The sequence below is a fragment of the Camelus dromedarius genome, chromosome 5 (assembly GCF_036321535.1).
Source record: "Camelus dromedarius isolate mCamDro1 chromosome 5, mCamDro1.pat, whole genome shotgun sequence".
NCBI lineage: Eukaryota > Metazoa > Chordata > Mammalia > Artiodactyla > Camelidae > Camelus > Camelus dromedarius.
Window position 1 is genome coordinate 20098335 of NC_087440.1, and position 22875 is coordinate 20121209.

Below are 22875 nucleotides of genomic sequence, written 5' to 3' on the forward strand. Positions count from 1 at the left end.
GCCAAACTAATTTAGCTGTCAGTGTGTTTTTTCCTAGCAGTATTGGTCCTAAATTTCCCCGCTGTCTCAGCTATTCCCACAAAGGCAGGCTGAGAGGAGGGTAGGAAGTAGAGAGTAAAGAACTGGGCTTCAATTTATCTCTTGGACTCTTCCCAGATGATAAATTTAGTTGCCAAATCCTGATTAATCTCTTTTGTCATTTTTTTAAAAGTAATAAATAGATTTTCTTGTCTGAGCTAGAGACAAGGCAGAGAAAATGGGGACTAGGCACCCGATTTAGCTTTTAACAAGGGCTGCAGGTGTTCGAACTCGTTGAAAGATCAAGTAATAGACGGAAACTGACTGCAAACGGGGCCCCACCTTCCAAGGAAGCAAACTGCCTGACACATGTTTGAGCAGGTGCTCAAAAAAATGTTAATAGACTTTTTAGGTCATTTATTTTAAAGAAATGTTAATAGAGTTTTCAGGTAATTTATTCCTTCAGTGAACATCACTTGAGCCGAGCTTAGGCTAAGATAGGTTGGCAGACTTTTTCTGTAAAAGGCCAGATAGGAAGTATTTTAGGCTTCGTGGCCATATGGTCTCTGTCACAGCTACTCTGTTCCACCATTGTAACGTGAAAACAGACAATACATAAATGAAGGAGCATGGCTGTATTCCAACAAAATTTTATTTTCTCTCATTGGAAATTCTGGTGGCAGACCATAGGTTGCCAGTCCTGGGCAAAGGAATCAAAAAGACCTGGGTTCAAATCCTAGGTCCTTCTTTAACTACCTGTGGGACAAGGCAGGCCACAATCTCTCTAGTCATTCCGCTTCCTCATCTACGAGGCAGGGATAAAAAACAGTAGTCGCCTCATAGAGTTGCCGTGAGGACGAAATGAAAGAGTGTGCTTCCAACAGCACAGTGGGCAGCACACAACGTGCCCTCAGTAAATCGCTGCTGTAATTGTTTTGTCATTATTTTGTCTTCTGTCTCTCCCCACTGGAGTATAAGCTCCATAAGGGTAGGAACTCTGTTTTTTTCTCTGTGTATCCCCAGCACCTGTGGCAGTGCTTGGCACGTGTGTGCTCAGAACTGGTTGGATGAGTGGGTGGGTGAGTGGATAGACGGGTGGATGGATGGGTAGGGGGATGGGTGGGTGGGAGAGAGGGTGTCTGGGTGAGCTAGATACAAGATGTATAGGCTCTCTAGAAGAATATTAAAAGTAAATAAAACATTATTTCTGACTCCAGTGAGCCTGCAGTCTGGCATGAGGGAGGAAGACATACTAAACATGATCATAGTTAGAAAGAAGGATGGGAGAAAATAGAGGAAGCCAGGGGCAAAGAATATAATGAAGGGAAGGCAGGGCCAAAGGATCTTCTGGAAGAAGCTCTTCAGGAGCCGCCAGTGCTTTCCAGTGTTCAGAACCTTTACCGTGGAACTATCTCTAGATTCATCCCCAGCCTCTGATATCAGAAAGCACAGCGCCCAAGCCAGAACCTTGGAGAGATGCACACGTTCTGGAAAAACTCACACCCAAGCCAGAAACTTGGAGAGATGCACACGTTCTGGAAAAACTCAACTTCTCCTCGGCTGAATTTTAGGCTGTCACACATTCTGCCTTTGGGTGGTCCCGATTCACTCCTCCATCAGTTTAGGACAACCTGGCATTTAAACAAAAATGGAGGCGAGGCAAAGCCTGTTTGAGGCCAGGGGATCGGCAGAGTTTCACCGAAAAAAAAGTATCCTAAGGAGCCAGCTTGTTGCCTTAAATCTGGTCTTAAGCTGATTTCTCTTTGTGTTCCAATGAGGACTTCTCCCTGAGGACAGAGTTCTCCTGACTCTGTGTAGGACCCTTCTTTTCCTCTCAGCTCACTGAACCACCATGGGGGTAGAAACAGCACCAGGCCCTGAGTCATGACTTCCTTGATGCAGATCACTGTGTCACCTCAGATGAGACCCTCTGCCTCTCTGGACCTCTACTTCCTCAGCTGTCAGATGTGAGAATTAGGCTCTGTGACTCCTACTATGAGGGTCTGAGGTTGGGCACCCCACCCAGCCTGCTCACGACGAGCTAGCCATGCTGGGCGGCCCCAGCAGGCTGACCCCTTGCCTTACAACACAGGGGCCCTGGTGGCAGTGCCGCAGGTGACAAGATCGTCCTCCTGAGGCCCTTGTGTGGCAAGGAGAACGCACCAGGGTCTCATGGGGACAGGTCTAAGGATGCTGTGCGTCACGTGGGAGACATTTCCATGGCCAGCAACACTGAGTCACTGGTTACCTCCTTAGATGAACAAAACACAAAACTTGATGGAAGCTGCTGTGGCAGGAAAGGGAGGGGGGACCCCTAGTGCAGCTCTCTCCCTTGAGGCTGTCAGTTGATTCTTTCCTGAGCTCATGTCGTCTTGTCCTCTAAAGACTGGGCTTTGTTTCTTGAGGATGTTGACTCCCCCCACCCCATCCCCGCAGTTGCTGCTCTGTGGCCTGACCATGTTCTCACGTCTTAGCCTTGACCTCCCTGTGGCTGTCCTACCTTCAGAAGTCTGAAGACGCCCCGCACAGCAGTGGAAAGCCTTGTTTCCTTTCCAGCTCCCCTGAGGCACTTGTCATGCACCCGTCATGGTTCTGTGTGAGGAGGAACGTGTCCCCCTTGGGGAACAAATCAGAAGCTCTAGAGGAGCCTTTTCAAAGCCAGGACCACCCATACAGACTCTGACGTGTTCCCAGGGGGCGTGCTCTCCTTACCACATTGAGAATCACTGCCCGGAGCCTTGTTGTCCCTTTGAAATATCTCCTTTACTCCAGTGTGTGCTGTCCCTGAGTTCTGGACACAGACAAGCAGGTGCGGGAGGCATGATGCGTGAACACAGGCCCAGGGAGTGATTGGTGAGTCAGGGGCAAAAGCTTTGGAGGTGGGAGCTGGAGCAGTGAGGGGCAGAGAAGCGCTCCCCCACCCTCTCTTCCATTTCACTGTGGGGAGCAGAGTGAAGACAAACTTGATTCTGGATTCATAGATCCATCTTAATTACTATTCACTCTGCATGATGTCTTTTTCCTTCAGTTTTCCTTGGCAAACGCTGGGGCTGAGTTGGGGTTGGGGGAGGGTGCTTGGGGTAAGGAGGGGAGTTCCTATTAACTTCCAGACTCCAGCGCTCACCTTCCCTTCAGCTTGAGGAGGGCAGTCCATCCTGACGTGGTTAGAAGGATACTTCCGAATTTTCTTTCGACGGTGCTTCATACACTTTAATCTATATACAGATCACCTGGGGATCTTGTTAAAATGATTCAGTAGCTCTCAGATGGGCCTAATTCTCCATTTCCAGCAAGCTCCCACGTGACGCTGATACCCTTTTATGTGGGCCACGCTCTGAGTAGCAAGGCCTCAGGAGAGAAGAAGGTTTGGCTGCTCCCTCATTTCTCTTTAACAACTTGAATCACCAGGCTTAAGGCTCTGAGAGTCACCAGCTGGTACCCCCATCACCCCAGAAGTCGCCTTGTCAGTGGTCCTCTCTCTTTTGAACATTTTCACATGATCCCGTGGGCATGGAATCCTCTGTTTTATTCTTCAGCCTGAAGACAGAAGAAATGGAAACCTCTTAGTTGTCCAGAGAGAACCCAATTTCTTTTTGGTTCAGGCTGATGGAATTTAAGGGAGTTTTACTATATTCCCATTACTCCTGTGGGGATGCTGTAGCTATCCATGGCTGTTCAACAAAATGCCACAAAACTTAACTTACGATGACAAGTATGTATTGTCTGTCAGTGTCTGTGGGTCAGGAATTCAGGAGTGGCTTAGCTGGGTGGCTCTGGCTCAGGGTCTCTCCTGGGGGTGCAGCCAAAGGCTGGACCTGAGGATTTGCTTCCAAGATGGTGTACTCGCATGGCTGTTGGCAGAAAGCTTCAGTTCCTTGCTAGCTGCTGGCAAAAGGCCTTGGTTCCTCGCCACATCGACCTTTCTGCAGAGCTGCTTAAGTGTCCTCCAGCAGAGTGAGTGACCCAAGAGGAAGAGAGAACAAGGAGGAAGCTGCAGCGACATTATGACCTCGTCACACTCAAACGGACAGAATTAAGCTCTACTTCCGGAAATGAGGCATATCGAGGAATTTGTGGCCATATTTTTAAACCACCAGATGCCTCCTGGCCAAGGAGCCTCTGTGACTCACTTAGGGGTTTCTACCCTCTGGTCTTTGCTCCTCTTGGGGCACCTGTGAAGTTATGAGCATCCAAGACCCCATTCCTTGTAAAGACATTTCAAATGGAAAGTTGGTAATTCCATTCCACGGTGACAGGGTGTCCCCACCTCCTTGTGAAACTATGAAGCAGTTACAGAGCAGAGAGGCTGGTGTAACACGGCAATGACGAGCCAGCCCTGGGAGCCTAACCGTCCTGAGGTGGAATCCTGGCTGTGTCGCCTACCAGTTGCCATAAACCCGTGAGAAAACCACGTCAGCCCCAGTTTCTTTATCTTAAAAAAGGGGGGGATAATAACAGTACCTATCTCCAAGCAGTATGTGAGAATTAGAGGAGACGGGCTTGAAAAGCATGTAACACCCAGCCTGGCAGGTAGTCACACGTCCTCTCCTAGTAGCTGTGGTTCCTGACAGCCGCCTTCCACCTGAGGGGGGAGCTGCCCATAATCAAAGAAAGACTAGACACAAGTTTCCCTGCTTTTTCGCCGATGCCTCTTCCTACACCTTATTCAAATTCTAAGCAGCCTGGTTGACCTCAGCCAATAATGAGGGCCGTTCCACACGTTCCCTTGGCAAGACGAGGCAGCACTCTTCCCGGCGCCAGTTCCTTCCCCCGCCTCCCGCTCTTACCAGGCAGCGCCAACCAGAGCCCGAGGCAGAGAGGGGCCCCATCAGCCCTTCTCTTGAGGTTTCCTTTTTGACCTGGGCTGGCTCCTTCCAAAGCCCCGCACTGGGCAAGGGTGGGGACAAATGCATTTAACCAGAAAGCGCTCTTTCTGCTTTGAGCTGCAGGTGGAAACCGACAGGTTGTTTTGAATTGAACCTCGCATCAGTTCAGGGCCAAAGTGCTTGAAAGAGTCGTCAGGGATATGGAAAATGTATTTGTTCTGTAATATGTTTTGAGATTCTTGTTTTAATGGAGTAAAAGTGTCCTGACAAAGATTTTGATAGGCTTATGTTACATATTTATGTCTTTAAAGCAATCAAATAAATCCTTTTATAGTTCATTCTCTGTTTTCTCTGCAGGTACTTAGTCTTCCTACAGATCAAAAGGGATCTCTACCACGGCCGCCTCCTCTGTAAAACATCAGATGCTGCCTTGTTAGCAGCCTATATCCTTCAAGGTAATGACTTTTGACAGGGTAAATTTGCTTTTCATGCTAAACCCTGATTACATTATTTCGGTTACCACAGATGACTACTTCTTGGATGGAAACAGTATCTAACGAAGTAGAATCTGAGTTAAAGGACTTTCTTTGCCTGGGCTGCCTGGACCCAGGAAGCTCTGACCACTGAACCTTAAATTGTACTGACCATCTTCCTGGCAGCCCCTGCACATCATTCAGACCGTGTTTGGGGGTTTTCCCTGCACCCTTGGTTGATAAAGTTACCGAGACTCTGGAGAGTGATCCAAATCAGTTTTTTCCTCTCCTTTCATACAAATCTCAAAGAGCTGAAACATCTTGGAATTCTGGTACTTACTTCAGAGACCTTTCCGTTAAGAGTGCTCAAGGTTGAAAATGTTTGCAAGTAACAAACCCATTTTCTAACATGCAAATGAACCAGAGTTGGGTCTGTACCCAGCTGATAGCCAAACTGGCTTTTTTTGTGTGAAACAGTGGGAAAGGTATGCACTTTTCTTACAGGATCCCTCCTCCTCTCATGAAATGCAGGGGACCTCTAGATGCCACTTCCTAGACTTCTCTTAGTCCTTGGCCTGAAACTGTCACTGGATTATTTTGGACCATAGCACGAAAATCATGAAGTTTCTATCAAAGGATCTGAACTCTTAATCAGAAATCTGTGAGCTCCAGGAAGCTACTTTGTGAACAGAACCTGAAAAATGCTTGCCAATAAGAAACTAAGAAAGTTCTTCTGGCAAGAGAATTATTACAGCTGCATTAAGAATGTAAAAGTCAACCCACCACAACTTTGACTTCTGAGACTCCTGTTTTAACAAATCACTTAAGCAGGAAGTCTAGAAGGTGCTTGCCAACTCTAAGGTACCCAAATTTACCCCTTTCATTTTTAAAGGAAAACCTGGTTCCACTTCAGTGAAATTTTAAACTCTAGTCTTTCCTTCAGTTTTACCTTGACATCCATATTGAAATTTTTTTTTTAATTTAAAGAAGTCATTGATGCCCAACATTCATGTTTCCCACTTGGAGCTTATTAATAAAATTATAATAAATGACCTCATGGTCGAAGTCACTCCAGACTTTAAGCCCAGGGAAGCCCTTAGTCTCTTGCTTGAGTAACAGAAATTCCCGAGTGATTTGGAAGGCACAGTGAGGAGACTGAGGCCACAGAACAATATTCAGTTGTGTTTTTTACTCCCCCCATCAAGACTTCTCTGCCCTGGTTGTGGTTCTCACTAGGGAAGGAGAAAAGACAACCACAGAGCAGTTGAGCTTCTTAATGTACTTCCTCCCAGCATGGCTGTGATGTTCCCTGTGGGATGCTGCCAGTGGAGAAGGCTGGGTCCCGGCTGGGGAACATCTCGTTGAGAGGACCATGGGAGCTCAGCTGCTCTGGGAATGGACTCTGTGAATTTGCAGAAGTAGAGAGCCCCACCTCCGCAGGGAACTGAGAAGTCAGTGCTGGGACCTGGGGTTCCGATCTCAGGGGCACGCTCTGGTTAGATCCAGTCTTCCCATGCTGCAGTCCTCTCCAAGGAGCCTGGGACCCAGTCAGCTGTCAGTGAAAAGTTATTCAATTGTAGTCAGTTGATTTGATTTGATTTGGACTGTGTCGAGTTCTGAGTTTGGGTGGTGGCTCATTCATCATTTTGCTGTGTCCCTGCTAAAATCCTCAAAATGAGAGTTAGACTTCTGACCTGGCTCAGGCCCAAGAGGGTCTGTCTTCCCGATCGAGCTCACGGTTTCCTGTGCTGGCCGCAGAGACTGTGGCTCCCAGGCCCTCTGCTCGTGGCTGAATGTATGAGGACCGTGTTGCTGGCTTCTGCTCTTTCATTGCAGATTTACGTGTGGTGACCTCAGAATGCAGGTCAGCTCTACGGTCTCTGCTTAGACTTGATGTCAGCCCAGTTGGGGTGCACACCTGGGAACACAAAGGTGGACGTGTTCCTGAGGGACATGCCCTCTGCAGACCCACAGCCACGCTCAAGGGCCACCGTTCTTCGTGCCAGCTTCGGCTCCCGCTCTGTGTGGTCATCTCTGGTTGCTTTGCTGGTGGTGATTACTTAACTCCACAACTGTTTTTCTCTCCTTTCTTTTGCAAGCGGAGATTGGGGATTATGACCCAGGAAAACACCCTGAAGGCTACAGCTCCAAGTTCCAGTTTTTCCCTAAACATTCAGAGAAGCTGGAAAGGAAGATTGCTGAGATTCATAAGACAGAACTCAGGTACGTGATGCCCCGTCCAGGCCCAGGCCTGAGCACACAGCCTCTGCTCCTGCAGACCCAGCCTTCCTGATGCTGGGATGTTATACTTTCAGTGGCCCACGGACCACACAGCCCCGAGCCTTGAGGGCTCCCTCTCCAAGAAGGGTGATGTAGGCTGAGCTTTAAAGGCAAAAGAAATGTTATATTTATTATAAGGAAAACAGAGGGATTGGCCTTTGAAAGATATTTGCTTCACTAAGATAAATGAAGAAACAGAGGGGAGAAGCATGAACTGGGGAAAAGAAAAGGAAACATTTAAAAAAAAAAAAAAAACAGCAGAAAAAGGAAAAGAGAGGAAAGGAGGGGTCAAGTGGGATATGGAAAAGGAGCAAGACTGTCCTTGGTCTGTGATAGTGACAAGTGGCTTCTGGGGCGGGCAGGGGACAGTGCAGGGCTGGCCTGATCCCTGGATGCTGTGGGTGCCCCGAGAGCACTTGGTTCAGAGGTTGTGTCTTCAGCACTGCCCCCTCAAGCCCACACCCCTGCACAGGGGGAGGAGGGGAGAAGCAGCTGGAAGCAGGGGGGTGTCCTCCTCAGATTCAACTAGTTTGCCCAGAATATTCCAAATTCCATAAAATAGCATTAATGCATCCTTTCACCCTTATTAATTCAGTTTTCTACAAAGACTGATTTTATTTATTTGGGGGAGGGTAATTTGATTTTCTTTCTTTTTTTTTTTTTTTAGTGGAGGTACTGGGGATTGAACCCAGGACCTCATGTACACTAAGCACACACTCTACCACTGAACTATACCTTCCTCCCCCAAAGATTTATTCTGAAAACAACAGCTGGGTGTTTGGGCTCCACTTTGTGGGGTATGCTGGAGTACAGATACCCCAAACTGATAAACTATAAAGAAAAAATGTATATACAATACAGTGTTGTAAAATAAAACCTGCCATCATATCACATTACAATTTTTTAAAAGATCTTTAAAAATGGGTAACTACCTTTCTGGGGAAGGACAATGTCCAAGGGGAGGGGAAAAGATATTTCTAATAATATTTATCTTAAACTAGTTCCTTTCCTGATGCCCCCAAAAAGCAAAAAATCTTCACCTTCACTCAAAGATTTTACCCACAAATATTTCCCCAAAGCCTCCTTAGCCTTTGTAAACAGACCTCCTGCCCACTGTGTGTGGCTGGACTCCACCCAGAGGAATGGAGACACCTGTCAGAGGTGGAATCCTAGCCGCCTCCCGGCCTTCTCCCAGTGCAGGTGCGCCCTTCTGGTGCTGCCCAGGCTCCTCCCGTCAAGGTTAGGGAAGAGCGGCCCCTTGTGGTAAAGGTCGGAACACACACAGACTGTGTGAGGGTTCACGTTAACAGGAGGGATCTGCTGGAGATGTGCTGGAGCTACCTGGGGGCGCTGCCAGGGAGGGTTAGGAGATGTCAGAGCAGTGGGGACAGTCTTCCAGAAACCTGATAGAAGTCAGGGGATCCCCCAGGAAATGATGCCCAATTTGAGAGCCCCAGACGTTTGGGCCGACTCCAGGGGTAAATGGAGCCCACAGAGCCCTCCAGCCTCCAGACATGGAATAAGGAAGCTCCCTGGAAGGGGTAGCAGTGCTCAGCTGCCTCTGGCACCCGGTCCTTTACCTGCACCAGCATCTTCCATATCTCAGGTGCAGTGGTGGATATAGAAGTCTGCAGCCAACAAAATGCCTCCTTCCACAGGTACTACTTACACAGGCTCAGCCTTGTCTCCATCATGTAAAAATGTTTCTGTGTTTCCTTTCTCCAACTCCCACATGAGTTCCTTGAGGGACTATATATTTTGGTTTATTTCACAGCAAGCAGCACAGAGCCTACTTGAGGTGCTGATTGATTGCTGCCTCTCCAGAAAGACACTAGAGGGTATCTGGCCTGCTCCTCCCTCGGGCTGGCTTGTCTTCTTACCCTGCCATATTACTTGAGACAAGTGATGAACTTAGAAAAGTTCAGTCCTGCACACCAGCCATCAGAGTTGTTGACCTCAAACTGCCCGCCCCTCCTCACACTGAAACTCACACCGACCCAGCCCCACATCTGGGGAAGGATGTCAGCTTCCCAGGACCCTGGGAGGGCCCGTGGTGCTCCTGCACTGGTTCTGGGCAGAGCTCATCCACGCGCCTGCTAAAGAGGCAGCCGGGAGGGGGATGATGCCAAAGGCCCCTTCTTCACATGGCTTGGTGCCAGCGCCAGTTTCTTCCATTTTCTGCTCATTTTCTTTTCATAGTCATCATCCTGTGGACAGAGCTATTGTGGAGTCTGGAGGAGCTCAGCACTACTGTGTCCTGTGTTCCCTTTTTGTAAAGGAAGCAGGTTAGGTGGTACCAACAAGATATCCAGGCCCCTTCTTCGTATTTCGGTCTAGATCAGATGGCCCGCAGCCAGCCTACAGAAGTCTTTTTTCTGCCCCCATAGTATTTAAAACTGTGAAATGCCACATAAAAATTGGTACCTCTGAATTCTCTTTAAAAACACACCTAGCAATGCTGAGCCCTGCGTTCCAAGACTCCACAGTCTTGGAGCTGAGACACAGCTGCCCTCAGTAGATGGGGTGGCACTCCCAGTTTGCCATAGTCCCCACCACTGCATATTGTCCTACACTCAGCCCGTGTCATTCATTCTGGAGGCTGCCTTACTTTGAAGACATCTGAGTTTTTGACCCTAGACAAGAGCCTCTGAAGTTGGTCCTAGAACAGAGCAGGGAGCACACTCTATGGAGAAATAGGAGTGTGAGACACTCTGTGCGCTTAATAGACTTTCTACAGGGGAACATATGGAAACAGGAAACCCTGAAACCATCTCATTTTCTTTATTCCAGTGGTCAAACACCAGCAACATCAGAGCTGAATTTTTTAAGAAAAGCACAGACGTTGGAGACATATGGAGTAGACCCTCACCCGTGTAAGGTGAGACCCCCTGGCCGGAGACTGGGCTGACTTTGCCTCCTCTAGAGGGTGACAGGCAGGGAAGGGCCACATGCCTGTGCCGTCTGCCCCTTCAGTATCTGGATGATTGGCTTCTTTAGTGACAGATGCCAGAGATGTCTCATTGTGAAAACTCACGCTGCTTAATCGTGTGGTGTCACATCAGTGTCGGAGGGTCCGAGGCAGAGTCAATCTAAATAACAAATCTGGAACTGAGGCCCCACATTGGCAGCAGTGGGTAATTCGGTGGAAATGCAGAGAGGAGGAATGTGGAAGGCCCCCCGCAGGGAATGATCAGAGGCAGCTCAGCGGACTGCCCACTCTTCCCTGACCTGTAATCTAGTTTCTTTCCAAGAGTGAGTTTTATTGACTGCAGCAGCATAAGTCACTGCGCGGGACTGCAGTGGAGTCGTGTTTAATTCCATTATGCGCCGGTGAGGGCGAGACGTGAGGGCCAGACGGGAACCAGCTGGGAAGGCTCTGCCCGGAGAAAAACCTCTGTAATTACTCACATGTGTCTGGCATTTCGGAGATGAGTTCAGGCAGCCACAGGCCCTGTGGAGAGTGCCTCTCCCTGTCTCTCTGCGGCCAGACCCCTGAATTGTATCCCCTCATCCTTGTTGCTTTGACATTTCTGGTCTCTGCCTCAGTTTCTCCAAATCTTTGCCTCTCTCTTTCCACTACTGGGGGGCCCCAGGGCCACTGGTAAAACTGATTCTCAAACCTTGACCTTTTCTTCCTAATAGATGAGAGGGAACCGTAAGTTTCCAACACAAATGAAAATAGAATAGAAACCAAGGAACCCAGTGGTGTCGGGGCACAGTTGCGTTTCCCTTGGCCCGTTGGTGAGGAGATGGTGATTTGTTCTTGCATAGGATTTCATGCTAAAACTCCAAATATGAACTTAAAGAATATTCTGGCACTCGGAAACCTGGTCCCTTTCCCCACCTGCACAGTTCCCCATTCAGCAGCACAGCCTACGGACAGGTGACCCTGTGTTCTTGGGGGCCAGGAGTGCCAGAAAACACATTCATGCCAGTTTATACCCAAAAAAATTGACACATGGATATTTACAAAGGCATTAACAAAGCTTCCTGAATAATGCCTTCTGCACAACCGATGTAGTTTAACTTCCAAAAATTGCTCAGGTGCTCTCAGCAGGGGGGCTGCACAGGACTGAGGAGAGCTTGGGAGTCAGCTGGCCTTGGCTCCAGGGCTGGTCTCCACCTCACTGGGGCCTTCGGAGGCTTCTCTGAGCCTCACTTTCCTCATCAGTGTGAGAGTCCTCGGTCGGGACTCAGTACGTGTGCCCCCTGAGCTGCTGAGTCACCTCAGGACCTTCAGAGACACAGTTGCCTACAGATGGACGTGGGCATCAGAAGGGGCCAGGTCACCTCTGCATTTGACTCCACATCCGTCCGGTCCTCCTGAGGCCACACGGAACGCCCACTTCAGAGATGCGTCCCTGGGCAGGACTGTCACCTGGCGGCACATGGAGGTGGGCTGACAGTGAACCTGAGTGCGACACCTGAGTGGAGGGGGCTGGGGATTCTCGACAGTTGTCTTTGGGGTCTGGAAGCTACCATGGCAGCCAGCCTGGTGTCCAGCGCAAGTCTGCGTGCCCCCTAGGACTGTGGGGCTCCTGGCTCAGCCCTGTCTTTGATAAGTCTGTCCGTCACCGGACACAGAGGCTGAAGAGGCTGTGGGAAGGAAGCAGCACTCCTACCAGGCACTGCCTGCGGCCCAGCCCCGTGTGTCGTAACTTCATCCCCACGGCATCGGGCTCCTAGGAGGAAGGAGGGAAGAGAGTTTGTGGCACACCTTCCCTGGCAGGCCCACTGGAATCCCTTCACATTATTTTCTCATTTAATCCTCATGCCAGCACCGGGAGGCGGATATTATGCTTCCTGATTTGTAGACAAGAAGATGAAAGTTCCAGGAGGCACAGCCTACAAGGCCCTGAGTGGTAGAGCAAGAATGTGAACTAAGGTCACATCTATTGTGTATCTGTAAGGAGCAGAAGCCCTCAGGGGACAGCCTCTGGGGAGAAGGTGGAGCAGTCGTCTCACTTCCCTGTTCCTGGCCCGGACCTCTTGCTGCAGACCCCACGCATGACCCCACGGCTCATCTCTCTGGGCTCTGGCTCAGGATTCCCTCCCCTCCTGAGCAGGAGGACAGTGTGGGAGCCTTCACTCTTGTCATTAAGTAGAGTCGCTTTGGTGACAGGCTACCAAGCACACGTCTTAATGCTGCCACAAGGAGAGCTGAAATAAGCTGGCATGCTCCGTGTAATAAATACCGATGATTTCTATTAACAGAGAGGCAATTACTGGGCCCTGGGAATCTGGGGCACGCAGCCCTAGGGAGGACAGAAGAAGAGGAATCGTTTTGATAATTAAATGAGAGCAGGACAGCGCCTCGCCTGGGCTCTGTGCTCCTGGACTGATTAAGAAGCTGCTGTTCTTTCCGTCCACACTGATGGTTTCTTTCTGCCCAGAGTGTCCTTGTCTGGCCCCGGGACTAGGAAGAGGCCACCTGTCCTGCCACCTCGGGGTGGGACAGCCTGAGAGCTCCAATGGCCAGCTGTCTTACACTGATACCCAGACTCTAAACTTGCACAAGCTGTCCTGAGCTGTCCGCCTCTCCCTTCACCCCCAGCTCCCGGCAGGAGCCCCCAGAAGACGAAGCCTACGGCTGCTGGAGAAGGATGGAGCAAACCACTGGCAGCTCAGTGTTGCACCTGCTCCCCAGCCCTGACACCTCTCCAACCTCAGGAGCCACCATCTTGTTCCTCCCAGGGGACCTGGGACTGGTGGTTTGCCCCGAGTCTCCTGCAGACCCAGACTATGGCCTCCTGCCCTGTCGAGGTTTCTGCAGTGGTCAGAGCCATCACGTGAACCCAGCCCTGTCATGAGTCATGCAGGTGCCCCTTACTGAGGGCCCTCACCCGCCAAGCACTTGCATGCACTATCTCATTTAATCTTCACAACAACACTACCAAGAAGGTAGTCTTGTCTTCTTAAGATCAAAACACTGAGCCTCTGAGGGATTAACTAACATGTGCAGAGTTACTGGTAAGGACAGTACTGGGACTCGAGCCTGGAGTTGTCTGCGTCCCAGTGCTGTGCCCTTTCAGTTATCAGTCAGGGTCTTCCTTCTGCAGAGATGACATGCAATTGTTTGTTTGTTTGTTTGTTTATTGGACAGTAATTAGGTTTGTTTGTTTTATTAAGTGGAGGTACTGGGGATTGAACCCAGACCTTGTGCATGCTAAGCACGCACCCTACCACTGAGCTATACCCTCCCCCAGAGCTGGCATTTATTTAGGAACCAAGCGGGACACCGCCAGTTCTGACAGAGGACAGAAGACCTACAAGACTCCTGAAATTGTTTTATTAAAATGTCATGTAAATTCACCAAGTGGCTTTATGTCTGTTACGTACATACCAGGAAAAAACTGATTTCAGCAGGATCTGGGTTAGATCAACCACGCCAATCTCATTCCCCTGCCTTTAAAATAGGATCGTTAATTTCGTCATCCAGCTACCTAGGTTTCCCTCTAAATAAGCCCCCTCCCCATCTTGACAAGTTGCCCCTGACTCATCCTCATCCTCAGGTGGGCCCCTCTTGGCTGCACTGTGAGGAGAGTGTTAGGTTTACTGCCGAAATGAAGAACTTGACTGAAGCCGCTCAACTGGCAAGTTTCTGCCAAGAGTTCCATTTGTGAGCTGCTGTGGGTTGACGCAGGCCATTGACAGGATGCCTGCCTCCTCCTTTCTACTCCAGTTTCTCGTGGCCACATTTAAGTACATTGAAATAGGGTGGTTTCATGGTTGACTGAATGTATAGGTTCCCAGCTACAAGCTCTTTCAGGAATGGGAATACGTGTCCGGAAGAGCATGTGGCATCCTCTTCCCTTGCGGCTATTTAAGAATAACAGAGGCTTCATCCATCCAGATGGAATTAGTTTAATTTCGTGCCCTGGAGAGGGGACTGGATGACCCTGAAAGGCACAGCAACCAAGAGTGCCGTGGTCCTGACTCAGTCACGCCCAGGAGGTCCTGCAGGGGCAGCAAGCAGAAGCCTGCTTCACTGTGTCTGGAGGTGGATCTGGGCAAAGGTGGCCAGATGCCCTCCCACTGCCAAGAACCCATCAGTATTGTGATTTCCAAAAATCTGTTTCTGGGCAGAGTAATCGTTGTAGGGTGGACATTTGATGATGATGTACTGATGCAGGTCAGATTTGACAGTAAGTCTCATATGAACAGGTGAGTGACTCAGTGCAAACCCATCCCCTCCCCAAGAGAAACACCGTTGGCCTGGTCCTGCCAGTGAGTCGCTTAGGCTATCTCCCTAAAATCGGATGGAGGTAGTATTTCTTGAAGTATGTATTATTGTTCTCACCTCACAGATGAGGAAACTTAGGTTCAGAGAAGTAAGTAAGTTACCGACATAAATAAGAAGCAGAGCTGGGTCTTAAACCAAGGCTTTTTCCACAAGGATGAAAAGCCGAAAACAGATTTTTCCGATCGCAACTGTAGAAGTGAACTAAATCCCTTTGACTGTTATCTGATGTGAGTGGGGCTGGCGATATCCGCTGTGTGACTGTCGAGACCTGAGTTTATTCCACCTCCCAGATCCATTAACTGCTCAGTCCTGCAGGTGCAGCTTACACCGGGATGGGAAGGGAAGGGAAGGGAGGCAAGACAGACTCGAGCTTGAGAAGGCAGAAGATCTGAGGAGCCGGTTACTGCTGTCTGTGTCCCTCCTCTCCTTGTCCTCATTTCCTTCTCTTTCCATCACATAACTTGTCCTTTCACATGCAAGTCCCCAGGGCAGGCTCACAATGAGAGAATGTCTTGTTAGATGAGAGGAACTGAGAAACTTCCAGAGAAAATGTCAATGTGGCGGTCTGTTTGTGTTTTCATGCTGGTCCAGATGTGAGGTTTCTTGCTGTAATCCCAGTTGCACTCCTCATGTGCCCGAGACAAGGAGCAGACATCCCAGCTGCCCTCCGCGCCTGTGGACACCTTCGTCTGCAATGTTGCATTGGAAGCAGTTTGCAGAATTGCTCTCTTCAAATGAGAGGATGGACCGGGATTCCACAAGGTGCTATTATCACTTGTTGGAATAATGTGGCGTCCGATCGGAGATTTTTTCCAGTTTGCTCCCTTTTCCAAATCAGCCAGTCTTGTCAGGAGGGGCTGTTCCCCTCTAACTCTGACCCCTTCCTCCACTCAGAGACCAGCCCTGAGGTGTCTGCACGGTGCAGATGGCCAGTGCCAGCCCCGGAACCTGGCCAGCACCGCCAGCTCGTGGGAGGACCTTCCCTTCCCTCTGCTCTGGCCAGGGAGGCCTGTCACTGCCAGGACTCTCAGAGATGTCTGGCTCCTTCCCCTTCTGCCCGCTTCCTTTTCCCCCCCTTGAGTCCCAGATATATCACCCAAATCCCCCTTCTCCATGGTCCCCCCTTCTCCATGGTCCCTATCAGTGAGTGATTTCTCCCTTCCTACCCAACTTCCCACACCCCCATTTCCAAAGTAGCAAACTTGAAATCCATCAACATCAGGAAAAATAGTAATATGTTAGGCTTTTAAAACAAAAAAAAGATTTTGTATTGAGTTCAATACACTCAGCTAATTCATAGCAGATGTAATAATATTAACAACAACACGAACGCTAGTGTGTATTGGGTGCCTACTGCACACAACCTAAGAGGCAGATAATATTATCAACCCTGATTTCACAGCGAGGAGTCTGAAGCGCAGGGCAGTGGAGGCACCCGGCCGAGGTCACACGGGCAGTGAGTGCTGAGCCGGGATCTGGGCCCGAGGGGGCTGACCTGGAGCCCGTGGTCACGGTGCAAGTGCTCTTCTGCCTTTGCCTGCCCCACCCTCCCGCCACTTCCTGTCCCTGCCCCACCTGTCATTTCAGCCCTTCCACAGTTCTCTGCAGGCCCGACCCTTCGCTTCCACCATCCACTATTCTTCCTCCTGGGCCCTTCCTCTCTCTCAGAGGGCGCCGGCGGACGCCTCCCCATCTCTGCCGCACTGCTGCCCTCCCCTCCCGTTTTGCTCACGTGTGTACTTCCCCCACCATAGCCACACTGGTCCGTCATCACCTTTCACGTTCCCCTGATAAACAGTTCCCGCGGGCCTGCTCTGTGAGCACAAGTAAGGTAAGGTCTCTGCCCTCGAGTCTCTGCCCAAACCTCCAGTTCTGGGACTTCCTTGGGTCCTGCCTGCACTGTGAGGAGAGGGCCTCCAGGTGCCCGCTCCCCACCCCTGCGAGCAGAACTGTCCCTCCTCACCGCTGCCCCCAGAGGCCAGCCGCCCTGACCCGGATCTCTGCCAGCCTGCCCGGTTCGTGCTGCACCGCCCTCCACGCCCCCGCAGGGACCATGTTTGTGCGCAGTGCAGGCACTCAGCTATTAACACCCACCACCCAGCACTGCTGACAGGCAGGAGAAAACCCAGCCCTGTCCGTGGCTTCACGGTATCTCCGTTGGGGTTATTTTTAAATAGCTTTTGGCTGTGCCCATGGGTTGAATGACACTGTGCAGCCAAGTGTTGGGGTCACAACAGACCCTGAGGAAAGGACAATAATAATAACTATGCATTAATTCGAATGTTTGCAAAACATATATTTCGTTTATTTCCTGGGCCCAGATGCTCACCCCTGTAGTTCTAACTCTAAGAGACAGTTTTCAGGCAAAACTGCATTTTCCCTTGAGGCAAGGCTCCTGAGGCCCTGTAGAGATCCCACTGTTCTTAGGCTGAAGACCTGTGCCAGGGAGGCAAACCCTGAAGGTGGGGGAGACTCAGAACGGCCGACAGCCTCAGCCCCCACTGTACACCAGGGGCCTGACCTGAGCCCCGGCACCGTCGAGCTGCGGCCCAGACAGCCGTCCTGCCCGCACACCTGACCAGCACCCTGAACACACCCACACCCCGAACACACCCACACCCCGGCAGGGCGGACTCCCGCCTCTGGCCGCTACCACTTAGGAAGCCTCTCTGAGCGCACGTGGCCCCGCAGCCGACTTCCGGGCCCCTCCCAGCCTAGAAAGGGCCGGGCCCTGTGGAGCTCACTTCCCCATAAGGGACCCGTGACTGCAGCGTCTCCAGCACCTTCTCCCCTCTTTGCTCAGCAGAACCTGAACCTGGTGTTTGCAAACTGATGGTGACAGGTGACCAGGAGGCCTTTTTGCAGGTTCAGGCACCCCTGGGCTGCTGACAGCTGTGCTACTTGGCCTGTTGCTCCTTATATTTTCTTCAGCTAAACCTTCCTGAGGGAGCCCAGTGTGTGAGGCCATCACGATAATGACAACTGCTATTCTCTCTCTCTCTCTGTCTTTCTCACAGCTTTCTTGAGATATAATTCACACGTCAAAAAATCTGTCCTTTTTAAAGTGTGCAATTTGATGATTTTTAGTGCATTAACAGAGTTGTGAAACCATCACCATCTAATTTTAGAACATTTTCATCACCCCCCAAAAGAAGCCCTGTACCTATCAGCTATCACCCCATCTCTCCTTCCCCACAGCAACCCGTAATATACTTAAAAAATATTTTTAATTGAAGTACAGTCAGTTACAAAGTGTCAATTTCGGTGTACAGCATATCGTAATATCCTTTTTGTCTCTATGAATTTTCCTGTTCTGTCCATCTTGTGTAAATGGAAGCCTACAACATGTGATCTTTTGTGTCTGGCTTTCACTTGGCATAATGTTTCCCAGGTTCATCCGTATCAGCACTCCACTCCTGCTGAATAATATTCCATTGTACGGATGTGCCACATTTAGTTTATTCATTTATTAGCTGACGGACGTTTGTATTGTTTCTACTTTTTGGCTGGTATGAATAATCCTGCTGTGAACATTCATGCACAAGTTTCTGTGTGAATACACATCTTCAGTTCCCTTGGGTACTACCTAGGCGTGGAATTGCTGGGTCATATGGTAACGCTATGTTTAACCATTTGAAGAACTTCCCAACTGCTTTCCAAAGCAACTGCACCATTTTACAGTCCCACCAGCAATGTGTGAGGGCTTGCCATTCTCTTTGGATGTTCATGACAGCCTTCTAAGATTGTGGTATCTTTTAATCTACAACTAAGAGTTAAGGGCACTAAGACTCAGGAAGGGTAAGTAACCTGCCTGTTACTTCCAAATGCCAAGCTCTTCCCTCTGTGACCCACTGCCAAGTGTTAACCCTGCATCACCAGTGAACAACTGTGTTTCTCACCCTTTTACCTCTATGCCTGCATCACCCTGATAAGAAGTCTTTCTGTGTTGCAGGACGTGTCAGGAAATGCTGCATTTCTGGCCTTCACTCCTTTTGGGTTTGTTGTTCTGCAAGGGAACAAGAGGGTCCACTTCATTAAATGGTGAGTATCTTCATTTCCAAAACGGGCTTTTTCTACTTCACCACCTGGGGAGGGCTGTGGTTCCCATGTCCTTTGTCTGTGATTGGGCGAGTGCTGGTTCTGAGCCCTCTCCAAAGCCTTGCATCCGTAATGGTGACCGATGAAGGTAGTGGTCTCTTCTAGGGATCCTGTTCTTCCAAAGAAAGGGGTGTTCCTGAGAGCCAGCAGCCTCTCCAGAGAAAGGGTATGGAAAGTTGATTTCTGTGTAGGATGAGAGGTCTAGGGCTGGGGCCAGTGTTAGGGAAGCCAAGTTCTCATGAGAACCATCCTTGGGACTGTCCCCTGCAGCGGGCCATAGCATCTGCATGCATGTTTACTCATTACCTACTCTCCTAACGAAGGAGGGCCCACGGTGACCCCTGGGGCAGACAGACGTGACTGTTGCTCTGGCCAAATACCCTCCTCGAGCCACCTCCCTCTGTGGGTACTGCCTGTAAGAGCAGAGATGCTACTGTCTCCTGACCCTTCTCAGGGCTTGGGTGTCCTGAGCCCCCAGGAGTCACATCCCCACTCGTCCTTCCCTTCCACTCCCACTGCCTCAGCTGCAGCTACTCGGAACTGCTTCCCCTCCGCCCTGTCTGTCTGGGGTCTGTTCTGCTGTGTCAGCGGCAGACGGGTTTGTTGATGGGCACCTGGCTCACCTAGAGACCCTTTTCCTGGCCTGTGCAAACCTCTTTCAGCTTCATCAGAACATGTCACATGTTCTCCTAAGCCCCTGTGATTTCTGAACCTTCCTGGGCCTTAGACTGCCAAGTGTTAGCTGGCCAGCTCCTCCCATGGGCTTGGACAGGGGGCTTTCCTTGGCCCAGAGAGCTCAGCCGCGGAAGCCTGGCCCTGTCGTGTTCCCTCTGCCTTCTCCAGAAGATCTAACGGAGAACCTGAGGACAGAGCGCCTCCCTGGCAAGCTTTCTGCCGCGGATACTGCAGGGCAGCTGTCCTCCTCCATCCCCCTCAGCTCCCCTGCTGAGCCTGTGGGCAGACACCACCTTTCCAACCCTCATGGCTCTCATGACGACTGGCAGTGTGGTGTCCCCCAGGGTGCTGGTGAAACTGCTCCTTGCACGTGCCCAGCCAGGCCCCATCCCCCAAGAACCCCCTTCACAAGGCGCCTGCTGCACTGGCCTCACCACTGTGCACCCCACATGCCCATCTGCTGCACTGGCCTCACCACTGTGCACCCCACATGCCCATCTACTGGGCCTTCTCAGGTGGGCCCTCTCACTGTGCACTTTGGGTGAAGATGGTGAGGGTGTGGGGGTCTCCTGTCCAACAAGATACTTTCAGAAAAAGACAATGAGCAGCGTCAGGCCACTGCTTTCCTAGTGAGGAACACTTGCTGCCTGGAGACCACTGGGTTGTGTGATGCTCCTTAGAGGACCCGGATCCTGGGCCACACTCTGACCGGGGTGGCTGTCTTGTGAGGTGCCTGGTAGGGGGCATTTTGCTAGAAACAAATAGGACACACATGTTACCGGGGCCCGGAGTCCCTAAAGTGTCCCTGCCCTCCAGGAGCCCTGCTGCACACCGGCTTGTCCCAGGGCCTTTCATTCTGTGACTTCTCTCACGGCCCACTTCTTCACGAGGTCTCCTCTTTATCTGCCTCAACTTTAAAATAACAGATGTAAACTCAATCTCACTTCCAATAGGAAACATCTTTCTTTCCTATCTTGCTTGTTGAAACCTAGGTGATCTGTGTGCTTGTTGGTATGTTAATCAGTCAATACTTAATGTATTCTGTATGAGTCTGAGAGAGTGACTAGGAGGGAATCAAAGAGGGAAGGAATACCATGTGACTTGCATTAGCTCAGGACTGGTAGTCAAGTTGTGAACTCTCATCCTGACCCTGCCATGACTTCCAGAGAACAAGTGACCTTCCTCTGTCCCCTGGCTTTTGTCCAGTTACTAGTAAATTGGATACATGGTTCTCACTACCTTCTGCTACTTCCTAGGATACTGAGCTAAGATATCCCTAGAAATTTCAAAGAGGAAGAAGCGAAGAGGAGGCAAATGTGCGTGGTCAGACTTCCTTGGGAGTCCCAGTTGCGGAGAAAAATAAGGCCTCTCCCCCCAGCGAGGTGGGAGGGCCTTCAGGCTCCAGAGGGTGACTGTGTCAGGCAAAGGGAAGGGAAGTGAGGAGTGCCCGATGTGCGGCCTAGCTCTCTGGCTCTCAGGGACATCCACTTAAGACCCTGGTCATTTTTGCATTTTGTAAATGTAACCAAGGCTGAGAGCAGTATGTGGAGGTGAGGTCTAAGCCGTGCCATGTACAGTAACCATGTCACTTCTTCTGATTTGTGTCTGTCCTGCGGGTGATGTACCCCAGTATCCTGTTTGCCTCTTTTACTGCAGCCATTCACTGGGCTGGTGGCTTCAAGGATTTTTCTACAAAAACCCCTAAGCCCCTTTCCTGGTCAGTACGCTGCATGACTGTTCCATGTAATCTGTTCTCTCTCTTTGGTATGTTGCCCTGCCCCCTCCCTGAGATCGTTTGACATTTGTCTGCATTAAACTGCATTTTCCATCTAGTGGCACAGTCACCTGAAAGACTCAACTCCCTCAGAACCTGGTTGCATTGTTTTTCATTATTTGCTGTACTTGAACTTTGGCCTCATCAGCTACCTGTGGCATCTTACGTTTGACAGTCCCATCCAGATAATGCACCTGTGTTATGAACCAAAGCCTGAAATGGCCCAGGACCACTCACTTCCCATGCAAGTCTCCTTTTTACAGCCACTGTTGATGAGCCCGAAACCCTCCTATCACCCTATTATTATAGTGTGATTGACCAGAAAACTGTGGATTGAACTGTTTCAACAACTGTTCTCTAAGGCCACTGCGCTGCTGTCTTGTTTCGGTTCTAATTTTGGCTAAAACTGTGTCTGTGCCCGGAGCCCCTTCCAGTCGGGGTGGGCTGTGCATCTACAGGACTCGGCTATGAATGGGCAGCCCCCAGTGAGGTGACTGGTGCTGTCTTTGTGCTTCTAGGAATGAGGTGACCAAGCTGAAATTTGAAGGAAAGACTTTTTATTTATACGTAAGTCAGAAAGAGGTGAGTGCTGGCTTCCTTCTCTTCAGGGAGGGCTGGGGCACTGGGGTGGTTCCTGACGGCCAGGGCTGAACCACAGTGGTCCATCCACCCAGGCAGAGCTGAGCCATGACCAAAAGCAAGACCTGGAGGTGAGGGATGGGGAGGGATGGATGCTGGTGGCCCCAGAGGTCCCACACCTCCTGGGAGTACAAAGTAAGTCTTTGGCTTCCATGTGAAAATTCCAGGAAGATAATAAAAACAAAAAAAGAAAACTCCAGATGAGAAAGCCACTTTCTCTGGTGAAGGCTCACCTGGTTCAGGCTGTACCAGCTGAGACTTACCCTGATCGGCCCTGCCAGGTGGGACCTTCTGCAATGTCCTGACCTCTGCCCCGTGGATGCTGCAGGCGTCCTCTTCCAACCAGCCAGCCGCCATGCTGCCCCTTCCCCATCTGAAGCCTCTCGCTGAGTAGTGGGGAGCCCCCGACAGCTCAGGGGTCAGTGTCCTGGCCCACTTCACCCTTCGCCTCTCCATCCACACTCAGGTGTTTCTATGTGGGATTTCTTGTAGGAAAAGAAAATTATTCTCACATATTTTGCTCCAACTCCAGAAGCCTGCAAGCACCTCTGGAAATGTGGGATCGAGAACCAGGCCTTCTACAAGTGAGTGGACACGTGCACCGGGGGCTGTCTTTATCAGGGCCAAAGTCATAGAAGCTACTTTTAGAGGAATGGTGGGCAGGAAACTGAGAGATGTTGACAAAGGAGACATGACGTGACAAGGTTAGGCTTTCTTATAAAGCTCAGCCCCCTTCCCAGGTGTCTGTCCTTACCACGTGGAGGGCCAGAGCTGAGGTCTGGGAATGTGTTTCAGCAGACGTGCCCAAGGGGTTTACCTCGCTATGTCCTTGGACAACCCCCAGTGGCA

The 22875-nt window shown here is 50.4% G+C and overlaps 1 protein-coding gene across 4 annotated transcripts in view; it reads left to right on the forward strand.

Annotated features, from left to right (window-relative positions):
- Positions 1-22875, forward strand: part of FRMD5 (FERM domain containing 5) — a 277899-nt gene that overhangs the window by 234973 nt on the left and 20051 nt on the right. For all 4 annotated transcript variants that reach the window (XM_031453169.2, XM_031453171.2, XM_064485651.1 and 1 more), the window contains exons 5-10: positions 5202-5299; positions 7417-7540; positions 10388-10475; positions 18793-18881; positions 21906-21969; positions 22519-22610. In XM_031453169.2, coding sequence (XP_031309029.2) covers positions 5202-5299; positions 7417-7540; positions 10388-10475; positions 18793-18881; positions 21906-21969; positions 22519-22610 — 555 coding nt within the window. The remainder of the gene's footprint in view (positions 1-5201; positions 5300-7416; positions 7541-10387; positions 10476-18792; positions 18882-21905; positions 21970-22518; positions 22611-22875) is intronic.